Raw genomic sequence first — 12,769 nt, forward strand, 5'->3', positions numbered from 1 at the left:
GATGCTTTCTGCTCCTCCCCTTTTCTCTCTCTCTGTCTCTCTAAAATAAATAAATAGAATCTAAAAAGAAAAGATAACCCAAAGGTAGCCTATAGGATATTAACTAGTTTTTACCTAGCAATCTTTTTATAATACGCTTTTTTTTTTTTAAAGGAAAGACTATATAAACTCTAGTTCCTCAAAACTTAGAATCAGTTTTACCCTCTTACTGGTTCCTTACTAATTAATAAATTGAATTAAAATCTTACATTCACTCTAAATTTGGATTTTTAAATTTTTATATGTTATAGTTTGATAGGAAACAGGCTTTACTTTTATTGTTACAAATTACTCTGAACCATTAGTTAATTGCTACCTGAAACAGCTAAAATATCATTAATGCTCTTTACCTTTAAAAAAATTGTTCAGACACTATATAAATGTGATAACCCTTGCAGTTCACCTAGAAACTCTTCTGTGAGTAATAGTGACTACAGCAACATTGCCTTTTGAAGTCAGATAAACACAGAGTCAGGAACTGGACCCAACTGTAACTCCAGTGCTCCAGCTATTAAAAATGTTGTTCATTGTTAAAGATAGATAATAATACATGGGGTAAATTATACTATTCTTTTTATTTTGTGTTTAATTTTCTGAAATTAAATTTTCAAAGCACTTTTAAAAGACATAAAAGAGTAGACTTAAATGGAAAGGCATCAGATGTTCTTGCATAAAATGACTGACATCATAATGATGTCAATTATTCCCAATAAAAATACCAGTAATTTTTTCCTGAGTTACAAGGTTGAATCTAAACTTTATTAAAAAAAGAAACTATCCAGCAAAACCCACAAAAAAAGAACTAGGGAGAGAGGATAGCCCTACCAGGTATTGAAACATTATGAAGTCTACATAAGTAAGAATGTATGTAATACTGGTACAAAAATAACATAAAAAACAATGAAAATTATGAAAACCAGAATGAGGTCTAAATAAACATGAAAATGTGCCTGACCAGGAGGTGGCGCAGTACATAGGGCGTCGGGCTGAGACACAGAGGACCCAGGTTTGAGATCCCGAGGTCGCCAGTTTGAGTGCGGGCTCATCTGGTTTGAGCAAGGCTAACCAGCTTGAGTCCAAGGATGCTGGCTTGAGCAAGGGTCACTCAGTATGCTGTAGCCCCCTGCCCCTGTCAGGGCACATACGAGAAAGCAATCACTGAGAAACTAAGGTGCCAAAAAAACAACAACAACAAAACATGAAAATGTGATATATGGCCTGACCAGGCGGTGGCGCAATGGATAGAGTGTCAGGCTGGGATGTAAAGGACAAAGGTTTGAGACCCCAAAGGCGCCAGCTTGAGCACAGGTTCATCTGGTTTGAGAAAAGCTCACCAGCTTGAACCCAAGGTCGCTGGCTTGAGCAAGGGGTCACTCGGTCTGCTGAAGGCCCGCAGTCAAAGCACATATGAGAAATCAATCAATGAACAACTAAGGAACCGCAATGAAGAATTGATGTTTCTCATCTATCTCCCTTCCTGTCTGTCTGTCCCTATCTGTCCCTCTCTGTCTCTGCCACAAAAAAAAAAAGAAAAAGAAAAAGAAAATGTGATATATGATAAAGGTAGAATCTCAAATCATTGCGGAAAATTATAATTTAATAGTGTTGGAATAAGTAAATGGACATTGAAAAAAGAATGACTCAGACTTGTACTTTATACTATACATGAAAATAAAATATTAATGAATCAAAGCTCTAAAGGTAGTAAAATAAAACATAATAAAAGAAAATCTGTAAATTCATTTTTACTTGGGAGTAGGGAAAACAATTCTAATTATTACTCCAAATCCAGAAGCTTTAAAGAAAAAACTTCATAAATTCCAAGTACATAAGAAATTGTGTGGCAAAAAGCCCAAAAGACCATCATAATTTAAGTCAAAAGACAAGTGACAGGTCAAAAAAATTTTTGCAACTTATATTTCAAAGGATTAACTTCTCAAATATATTAAGGACTTCAAAAATTAAGAGGAAAAAGAACAAAAACAGAGCAAAAAATATAATGAAACAATTCACAGAAAAGGAAAAAAAAATCCCCCTTAAACATATGAAATATGGCCCTGGCTAGTTGGCTCAGCGGTAGAGCATTGGGCTGGCGTGTGGAAGTCCCGGGTTCGATTCCCACCCAGGGCACACAGAAGAGACCAACTGCTTCTCCACCTCTCCCTCTCCCCCTTTTCTCTCTCTTTCTGTCTCTTCCCAGCCCGCAGCCATGGCTAAAATGGTCCCAGTAAGTTGGCCGGCTCCATCTCCTCACCTCAGGCGATGAAATAGCTCAGTTGTGAAACAATGGTCCAGTGGCCTCAGATGGGCAGAGCATCTCCTTGTAGGGAGCTTGCTGGGTGGATCCCTGTTGGGGTGCATGTGGGAGTCTCTCTCTCTGCCACCCTGCCTCCCTCGCCTCTCCCTTAATAATAATAATAATAATAAATGTATATATGTGTTATATATGTATATATATATATATATATGAAATGTTGGTTTCATTCACCAAAGGATAAATTAAAACTACCATTATATCCTTAAGTTCAATAACACATTCTTGAAAGCCTATGGGGAAAGAGATATTTCTTATACCTTGGAATTTGGCAAATAAAACAAAAATCACATAAGCAAAATGACCTTGTGTGCCAACACGTGATCCCTTGCTCAAACCAGCAACCTTTGGGCTCAAGTCAGTAACCATGGGATCATGTTGACAATCCCACGCTCAAGTGTTGACCTCGTGCTCAAACTGGTGGCCTCGGGGTATCAAATCTGGATCCTTAGCATCCCAGATTGATGCTCTATCCATTGCACCACTACCGGTCAGGCTATAAAGTTATTTTTAAATGGATAAGCTGATACCTGAAAAGTTAAACTTTGTGGACAATGTCATATATTCCAATAGGTCATGTAATTATTCTGGAAACCTGGGCCTCTTCATTCTATGTATGAGAAGTAATCAATGAACAACTAAACTGAAGCACCTACGAGTTGATGCTTCTCATCTCCCTCTCTGTCTCTCTCTCAAAATAAATAAATAAATAATAATAAAGTCCCTCTCACAATAAAATTTAATTCTATAGTTATAAGAATGTTTAGTTGGTCTTTTATTCACCTTATGTTACTACTGGAACATCGAGTCTTCAAACCATTTTCTTCTCTTTTAGTAAACAATATCTAAATATTTAAACTTAAAAAAGCAATCTTTCTTTCCCCACTAATTTTAAGTTTCTTCTCTAATATGATTCCATCCTAATAAAACAATTCCCCACAGTTGGGAAAGCTTCCAGGCTAAAAAAGAGTTACTGAGTCACCAGATAAATTTAGTAAAAGAAAAAAAGATTCAATTTCTAAACATGTATTTAAAGAAAATATTTCCATGATTATTTTCCCATACTTATAGCAATAATAGAAACTACATATATATTTTTAAATTTTGGTCTGTTGTTCCGTTTGTAATGAGAATGGCAAAATGATTAAAATTTTAAATTACATTTAAGTAAGTTCTAAAAATATTCTTAAAGAAAGACAAAAAGAAAATGTTTCTATGGAAAAAACCCTGATTGGGACTCTTAGAAAATATGTATCTTTTCCATAAAACATCCCATAAAATCTATTTTACATCTTTGGATCTATAAATTGAGAATGTTATCTTCATTGGATCACTAAGAAAATAAAACAGTAAAACTAAAAGTAGCTAGTAGAGTGATAGCCACAATAGGCCCTCAATTAATGACAGCTGCTATTACTTTTTACTTTTTAAATTTCTTTTCAGTCACTGGCTCGATCTCAAGGTCAATGGCTTGAGCAAGGGGACACTCGCTCTGTGGGAACCCCTAGGTCAAGGCACATATAAGAAAGCTATCAATGAACAACTAAGGAGCCACAACGAAGAATTGATGCTTCTCATCTCTCTACCTTTCTGTCTGTCCCTGTCGTAAAAAAAAAAAAAAAGTATTCTTGCCTGACCAGGCGGTGGCGCAGTGGATAGAGCGTCAGACTGGGATGCGGAAGGACCCAGGTTCGAGACCCCCGGGGTTGCCAGCTTGAGCGCAGGCTCATCTGGCTTGAGCATAAAGCTCACTAGCATGGACCCAAGGTCACTGGCTCAAGCAGGGGGCTGCTCAGTCTGCTGAAGGCCCACGGTCATGGCACATATGAGAAAGCAATCAATGAACAACTAAAGTGTTGCAACGAAAAACTGATGATTGATGCTTCTCATCTCTCTCCGTTCCTGTCTGTCTGTCCCTATCTATCCCTCTATCTGACTCTCTCTCTGTCCCTGTAAATAAATAAATAAACAAATAAATAAATTAAAAAAAATTAAAAAAAAAAAAAGTATTCTTAAATTATAATTTACATTCAATATTATTTATTACAGTTTCATATGTACAGCATAGTGGTTAGACAATCATATACTTTACAAAGTGTTCCCCTAAAGAACATATTAACTGATAGATCTGATAAGGGTTCAAGATCTGATTAAGGGTTCAATATCCAAAATTTACAAGGAACTTATAAAACAACACCAAAAAAAGAAACAATACAATTAAGAAATGGGCAAAGGACCTAAAAGATACTTCTCTAAAGAAGGCATACAGATGGCCAACAGACATGTTAAAAGATGCTCAATGTCACTAATCATCAGAGAAATGCACATTAAAACTACAATGAGATCATCTGAGACCTGTCATAATGGCTACCATCAACAAACAAGTGTTGGCGAGGATGTGGAGAAACGGGAATCCTCGTGCACTGCTGGTGGGAATATGATTAGTGCAACCTCTGTAGAAAGTAGTCTGGAATTATCTAAAAAAATTAAAAATGGAACTGCCTTACGACCACAGTGGTTTCCATCCCTGGTCACAAGGAACATATGAGAAGCAACCAATGAGCATACAACTGAGAGGAACGAGTTCTCTCTCTTTCTCTCTCCCCTTCCTTCCTTCTTTTCTCTCTAATCAATGAAAATTTTTAAAAGACTCTATTAAGAAAATTTCACTGAATGAGTTTAACAGCAGAATGAAGATGACAAAAGAGAATCAAATGAACTTTAAGAGAGATCAACAGAAAGTAATCTATCTAAGAAAAATAAAAGATTTGAAAAAATAGAGCCACAGAGATCTGTGGGATAAGACCAAAATGTCTAAAATATGGGTAACTGAAATTCTATGAGAGAAAAGAGAGATGGGGCAGGGAAAAAGATAAAAGCAATACTGGGTCATATTTTCCCCAAAACTGTTTTTGAAAAAAGACCAAAAACATAAATTTCAAAATTCAAGAAGTCCAACAAATCTCAAGGAAGAAAATCACATCTAGGCACATCACAGTTAAATGTCTGAAAATCAAAGACAAAAAATAATCTTAAAAGCATCTAGAGAAAAATAACATCACATACACAGGAAGAACAATATATGTGTATGCTGACTTCTCATCAAAAACAATGGCAACAGTAAAAATGTGAGATGACATTTTTAAAGTGCTGGGAAAAATCTCTCAACCCAGCACTCTATATCCAGTGAAAATACCCTACTGGAATGAAAGTGAATGAAAACATTTTAAGATCCAGAAGTCTAAGAGTTATGTCTGCACTGAAAGAAAAGCTAAAAGAATTTCTACTGGTAGAAGGGAAGTGATATCAGATGGATCTTTGGGGGTTTTTTTGTTTGTTTGTTTTTGCAGACAGAGTCAGATAGAGGGACAGATAGGGACAAACAGATAGGAAGGGAGAGAGATGAGAAATATCAATTCTTCATTGCAGCTCCTTAGTTGTTCACTAATTGATTTCTCATATGTGCCTTGACCGGGGGGGGGGGGGGTCACCGCAGATCGAGTGACCCCTTGCTCAAGCCAGTGACCTTGGGCTCAAGCTGGTGAGCCTTGTTCAAACCAGATGAGCCGGCGCTCAAGCTGGCGACCTCAAGGTCTTGAACCTGGGTGCTTCCACATCCCAGTCCGACACTCTATCACTGCGCCACCGCCTGATCAGGCAGATCCTCGGTTCTTCAGGAAGAAATGAAGAGCAACAAGATTGACAAATGGGTAAAAATAAAACCTTTTCCTCTTTTTTTATAGGGACAGAGAGAGTCAGAGAGACAGACAGACAGACAGGAACGGAGAGAGATGAGAAGCATCAATCATCAGTTTTTCCTTGCAACACCTTAGTTGTTCATTGATTGCTTTCTCATATGTGCCTTGACTGCGGGCCTTCAGCAGACCAAGTAACCCCTTGCTCAAGTCAGCGACCTTGGGTCCAAGCTGGTGAGTTCTTTGCTCAAGCCAGTTGAGCCCGCATTCAAGCTGACGACCTCAGGGTCTTGAACCTGGGTCCTCCACATCCCAATCTGACGCTCTATTCACTGCACAGCAACCCGGTCAGGCAAAACTTTTTCCTCTTAATATATTTAAAGTTCAAATGATCTAGTCAGTGGTTGGCAAACTCATTAGTCAACAGAGCCAAATTAACAACAGTACAATGATTGAAATTTCTTTTGAGAGCCAAATTAACAACAGTACAATGATTGAAATTTCTTTTGAGAGCCAAATTTTTAAAATTTAAACTATATAGGTAGGTGCATTCCTTATCGAGGTAGTGCCTGCACATGGTATTTTGTGGAAGAGCCACACTCCAGGGGTCAAAGAGCCGCATGTAGCTCGTGAGCCACAGTCTGCTGACCAGGGATAACTGATAGCTTAGGTTAATGAGCAATCAGACTCAGAAGTGGTTTCTCCTTTCTTATCCCAACCCCTCTCTAATATTTATAGAAAAGTACAGTACCTGTTTTAGTTTCAGAAAGAAATTTTCAGTAGTACTACGTTTGCTGAAGGGCCAGAATAATCTTTCATTAGGTGAGCAAACTCGGACTTTTGTCTCTAAGAGAAATCGAACAGGCTCTTGTACTTCTGTTATTACCAAATCAACAGCTGTGGTCATAAACAGCACTTTATCTAGAGAAAGAGGTGAGAAACAAATAAAAAAGTAGAAATGTATTTGCTCATATGATTAATGTAAAAGAAATTATTTTTATTATAAACGTTTACGACATAATAATGACATATGGCTTCTTTATGCGACTTGCACCAACACTAGGAATTACCAACTTTTAAATTCTTGGTTAAAAATGTTAACTGTTTATGTCCTTTATCCATTTATCTATAATGCTATGAATAACAAGAAAAAATAAAGGGAAAAATATAAGTGCTCAGTAAAAGGCACTAGATTAAGCAAATAACATATTTTTAGAATAGAATATTATATAGCCATTAAATGACATTTGGGAAGACTATGAAATATCTTGAGAAAGGTTATTTATTCATAGACTATATAAAAAACTACACAACAACCTAGTCACTGTGGTCCTCTGTGTAGTGGGGCCCTGGTGACTGTGGTAGATTTTTAGTTTTCTCTATATATCCTTTGAATTTTTAACCATACGTGCATTATCTCTCTACAAAAATAAATAAAATTTACAAGTTTGTAAATAAATACGTAGGTAAAAAAGGAAGCAGGAAAGGGAAAAATAAGTGGGGGAAAATGACATTTTGTTTCCAGGTCAAATTTAATGACAAACTTAAAGAACTATTAACATTCTTTGGTTTCACTAGAATTAGGTAAGCACTGGGTACTTGTCAAGTAAATGGTACTAAGGTTTGGGTATCTTCTTGGGACTAAAATGTCCATGACATCAGCAATCCACATTACCTTTAGGAGTTTCTTCATTTACAACTTGAAAATGTGGGGATTTTGGATTCCAGCTCCCAGTGATAACATATGACTTTCCATCTGAACTTTTACCCATAGATTCCTGAAGAGTAAAACGAACAATAATGGCAAAGTAAGGAAATAACAGCTAACCCCCATTTTGCTGCCTTGAAAAACAGGAATTGCAGAAATTTAAGAATATAAAAAAGAACCAGATTTTTTTTAAAGGTAGGAGTATAGTTCAATAATTACTGTTAAAATCAAAGCTGTGCCATTTATGTAACTGTTTCTAAAAACTTGTAAGTGCCTGGAAATCACATCAACCTGTATAAACATTAGAGAAATTTTCTACCTAAATCTATGTTGAATTCTTCTGTAAAGTTGAGTAATTACTAAATTTTAGTTTTGAAAATATTTCCATATAATAGAAATAACACCTCTACTTTTACAAAGCTCATGGTAGTTTGCAAACAATTTACTAACAACGTTTTTCCTTTGATTCCCACATCAACCCCATATGATAAACAAGTATTCACTATTATAGTCAAGAAGCTAGTCAATATCAAGCCAGAAATTTCCTTATCTTTGCTTACTGCTTTATAGCTTACAAGAACACCTTCATAATGTGTTTTAATTATAGATTCAGATGAGATAAAGTGAAACACCTTTTTCTTAGGAAATAGTGTATAAATTAAAAAAAAAAACCAAAGCCTTACCAAATCTAACAAGTGCATGTCACTATTTCGTACATCTTTTCCAGGGCTAAGGAGAAGACCAAAACACCTGCAAAAAAAGAACTGACATAAATTTGGAAAAAACACAAAAAAGATGTTTAAATTAGGTCACTTAAAAAAATTCTCACTGATGGAAAAAAGGACACATTAAAATTATCAATAAATTAGTATAGCCAAAACAATACTTACTTCTTTCAGTGAAATAAGTTTTATGTCTGCCTGTTTATTAGCACATAAAGTCAGCATATTTATGGAAAAATTTATGGAAATTAATTCAAAGTGAATGAAGCAGCTACTTCAATAACCAAGAGAATTCCCAAGGGAAAATATTTGCAAATACATTTTTGAATACAGTATATTATTGCACTAGATGGATAAAAACTAAAATTTACATTAAGGTAAACTGACAAAAAATGTTTACCTTTCAATGGCAAGTTCTTTATTAGTTGTTTGTTGCACGTAGATGACAATCTTCTTATCAATTCCTTGGCGTAGTTTAAAGCATTGCCTGTCCTTATCTTTAGGAACTGCACTGTAGAACAGCATGTTTCATTAATTTTGGAAATTATTTTCTTATGACATATACTAGAACATTTTTTGTTATGTTACAAAACCTAAGCCCAGAAAAGAATCAGATTTGATCATGAAAATTTAAAAATTATCATCTGCCTCTTGATGTACAAATATCATTACCATATATAATACACTAAAAGTTAGAACGAGCATTTCTCTGTCCCCTTTAGTTTTCTTTGCTGTTGTTGCTGTAAAAATTACATATTTGTTAAGCACCTAGCATGCAGCACACAGGTGTCCAAAAAAATGTTTTCTTTCCTTTCTTTTTTTTAGTCACTGGTTTTGACAAATAAATTATTACTGCCTTATTTGTTTAAAAACATAGTAAAAGGTACTTAATCAAAGATCCTTTAAATGTCAAAACAAGATACTTAAAAAAAATCAAAGATGAGAAGGATATGGTGAACAGGGAGCTGTTGCTTATCACTTCCTGAAGCAGCGATAAACTAATTATAAACCTCTGTAATACAGGCATGCCTTGTTTTGCTGCATTTTGCGTTACTGTGCTTTACAGATATGTTTTTTACAAATTGAAGGTTTGTGGCAGCCCTGCATCAAAGCAATTTTATCAGCACCATTTTTTCCAAAAGCATTTGTTTATTGTGTCTCTCTGTGGCTCATGTTATTCTTGCAGTCTTTCAAATTTTTAATTACTATATTTGTTAGGGTGATCTGGGATCAGCAATCTTTGATGTTACTATTCTTTTTTTTTTTTTTTTTTCCATTTTTCTGAAGCTGGAAACAGGGAGAGACAGTCAGACAGACTCCCGCATGCGCCCGACCGGGATTCACCCGGCACGCCCACCAGGGGCGATGCTCTGCCCACCAGGGGGCGATGCTCTGCCCATCCTGGGCGTCGCCATGTTGCGACCAGAGCCACTCTAGCGCCTGAGGCAGAGGCCACAGAGCCATCCCCAGCGCCCGGGCCATCTTTGCTCCAATGGAGCCTCGGCTGCGGGAGGGGAAGAGAGAGACAGAGAGGAAAGTGTGGCGGAGGGGTGGAGAAGCAAATGGGCGCTTCTCCTGTGTGCCCTGGCCGGGAATCGAACCCGGGTCCTCCGAACGCTAGGCCGACGCTCTACCGCTGAGCCAACCGGCCAGGGCTTGATGTTACTATTCTTAATGTAAGATGATAAATTTAATAGATGTTGTGTGTATTCTGTTTCACCAACTAACCGTCCCTATCTCTTCCTTCTCCTCAGGCCTCCCTCTTTCTTAAAACACAACAATATTGAAATTAGGCCAATTAATATCCCTACAATTGCTTATATGTGTTCAAGTAACTGGAAGAGTCACAACTCTCTCCCTAAATCAAGAGCTATACATGATTAAGTTTAATGAGGAAGGCATGTTGAAAGCTGAGGCACCTGGTCTCTTAGCACCCAACAGTTAGCCAAGTTGTGAATGTAAAGGAAAAGTTTTTGAAGTAAATTAAAAGTACTATTCCAGTGAACACATGAATGATAAAGTGAAACAGCCTTATTGCTGATATGGAGAATGTTCAATGGTCTGGACAAAAGATCAAACAGTCACAACATTCCCTTAAACCTAAGCCAAATCCCGAGCAAGTCCTTAACTCTATTCAAGCCTATGAAGGCTGACAGGTGAGAGAGCTGCTGAAGAAATGGCTGAAGCTAGCAGAGTCTGGTCCATGAGGTTTAAGGAAAGAAGCCATCTATCTACTTAGCATAAAAGTGCAAGGTGAAGTAGCAAATGCTGATGTAGAAGCTGCAGCAACTTATCCAGATCTAGGTAAGATATTTAATGAAGGTAGATCCACTGAATAACAAATTTTCAGTGTAGATCAGGGGTAGTCAACCTTTTTATATCTACTGCCCACTTTTGTATCTGTTAGTAGTAGAATTTTCTAACCGCCCACCGGTTCCACAGTAATGGTGATTTATAAAGTAGGGAAGTAACTTTACTTTATAAAATTTATAAAGCAGAGTTACAGCAAGTTAAAGCATATAATAATTACTTACCAAGTACTTTATGTCGGATTTTTGCTAAATTTGGCAAACTAAGTCTTTATAAAACAACTTACTACAGTTAAATCTATCTTTTTATTTATACTTGGGTTGCTCCGCTACTGCCCACCATGAAAGCTGGAGCACCCCCTAGTGGGCAGTAGGGACCAGGTTGACTGCCACTGGTGTAGATGAATCAGCTTTATACTGAAAGAAGGTGCCATCAGGCTTTCACAGACAGAGAGGAGAAATCAATGCCTGGCTTCAAAGGACAGGCTGACTCTACTGTTAGGGGCTAGTACAGCTGGTGATTTCAAGTTGAAGCCAATGCTCATTTCCATTCAAAAACCTTACAGCCCTTAAGAAATAAGCTAAATCTACCCTGTCCATTCTCTCTATATAGAACAAAGCCTAGATAACAGTACATCTGCTTATGACATGGTTTACTGAATATTTTATACCAATTTTTGACAACCTCCTGCTCAGAAAAAAAGATGCCTTTCAAAATATTACTGCTGACTGACAATGCACCTGATCATCCAAGAGCTCTGATGGAGATACACAATGAGATTAATGTTGTTTTCATGCCTGTGAACAGAGCACCCATTCTACAGCCCATGGATCAGGAAGTGATTTCAAATTTTAAGTCTTAGGATTTAAGAAAAACATGTCGTGGCTCTGTCCAGTTGGCTCAATGGTAGAACATCAGCCCAGCATGTGTATGTCTGGGATTCAACTCCCAGTGAGGGCACACAGGAGAAGTGACATCCGCTTCTCCACCCCTTCCCCCCTCCCTTTTCTCTCTCCCCTCTCCTGTAACCATGGCTCAATTGGAGCGAGTTGGCACTGAGGATGGCTCCATGGCCTCTGCTCAAGTGCTGGGAAGAGCTTGGTTGCTGAACAACAGAGCATCACCCTCTAGTGGCCTTGCCGGGTGGATCCCAGTCAGGGCACACGTGGGAATCTGTCTCTGCCTCCCCTACTCTCACTGAATTAAAAAGAAAGAAAGAAAAGAAACAAATGTCCTAAGAAAGACTATCCCTGCTACAGATAGCGATTTCTGAAGATCTGGGCAAAGTACATTGAAAAACTTCCGGAAAGGATTCACCATTCTAATTCATTAAGAACATTCATGATTCAAGTAAAAAGGTTTAACAAGAGTCTGGAAGAAGTTAACTCCAAACTTCCTAAATGACTTTGAGGGGTTCAAAACTTCAGTGAAAGAGAATATTGTAGTTGTGGTGGAAATAGCAAGAGAATGAGAATGAGAAGTGTAGCCTGAAAATGTGACTGAATTGCTGCAATCCCATGACAAAACTAATCAATGAGTGCTTATTGTGGATGAGCAAAGAAAATGGTTTCTTGAGATGGAATCTATTCCTGGTGAAGATGCTGTGAAGTCTGTTGAAATGACAACCAAGAATTTAGATTACATAAGCTTATGGCAAAGCAGTGGCAGGGTTGGAAAGGATTAATCGCAATTTTGAAAGAAGTCCCACTGGGTAAAATGTTATTAAACAGCATCCCATGCTATAGAGAAACTGTTTGTAAAACGAAGAGTTAACTGATGTAACAGACTTCACTGTCTCAGTGTAAGAAACTAACACAGCCACCCCAACCTTCAGCAACAAGCACCCAATTGGCCAGCAGCCCTCTATATCAAGACAAAACCCTCCACCAGCAAAAGGATTATGCCCGACCAAAGGCTCAGATGATGGTTACCATTTTTAAGCAATAAATTATTTTTAAATTAAGGTACATAGAGTCTTTTA

The 12,769-nt window shown here is 37.3% G+C and overlaps 1 protein-coding gene across 5 annotated transcripts in view; it reads right to left on the bottom strand.

The window, feature by feature from the left end:
- RABGAP1 (RAB GTPase activating protein 1) overlaps nt 1-12,769 on the bottom strand; it is a 186,017-nt gene that overhangs the window by 98,282 nt on the left and 74,966 nt on the right. For all 5 annotated transcript variants that reach the window (XM_066256280.1, XM_066256279.1, XM_066256283.1 and 2 more), the window contains 4 exons: nt 8,879-8,989; nt 8,440-8,506; nt 7,724-7,826; nt 6,800-6,969 (listed from right to left, as the gene is read on the bottom strand). In XM_066256280.1, coding sequence (XP_066112377.1) covers nt 6,800-6,969; nt 7,724-7,826; nt 8,440-8,506; nt 8,879-8,989 — 451 coding nt within the window. The remainder of the gene's footprint in view (nt 1-6,799; nt 6,970-7,723; nt 7,827-8,439; nt 8,507-8,878; nt 8,990-12,769) is intronic.

The sequence above is a fragment of the Saccopteryx bilineata genome, chromosome 2 (assembly GCF_036850765.1).
Source record: "Saccopteryx bilineata isolate mSacBil1 chromosome 2, mSacBil1_pri_phased_curated, whole genome shotgun sequence".
In the NCBI taxonomy this organism is placed as follows: domain Eukaryota; kingdom Metazoa; phylum Chordata; class Mammalia; order Chiroptera; family Emballonuridae; genus Saccopteryx; species Saccopteryx bilineata.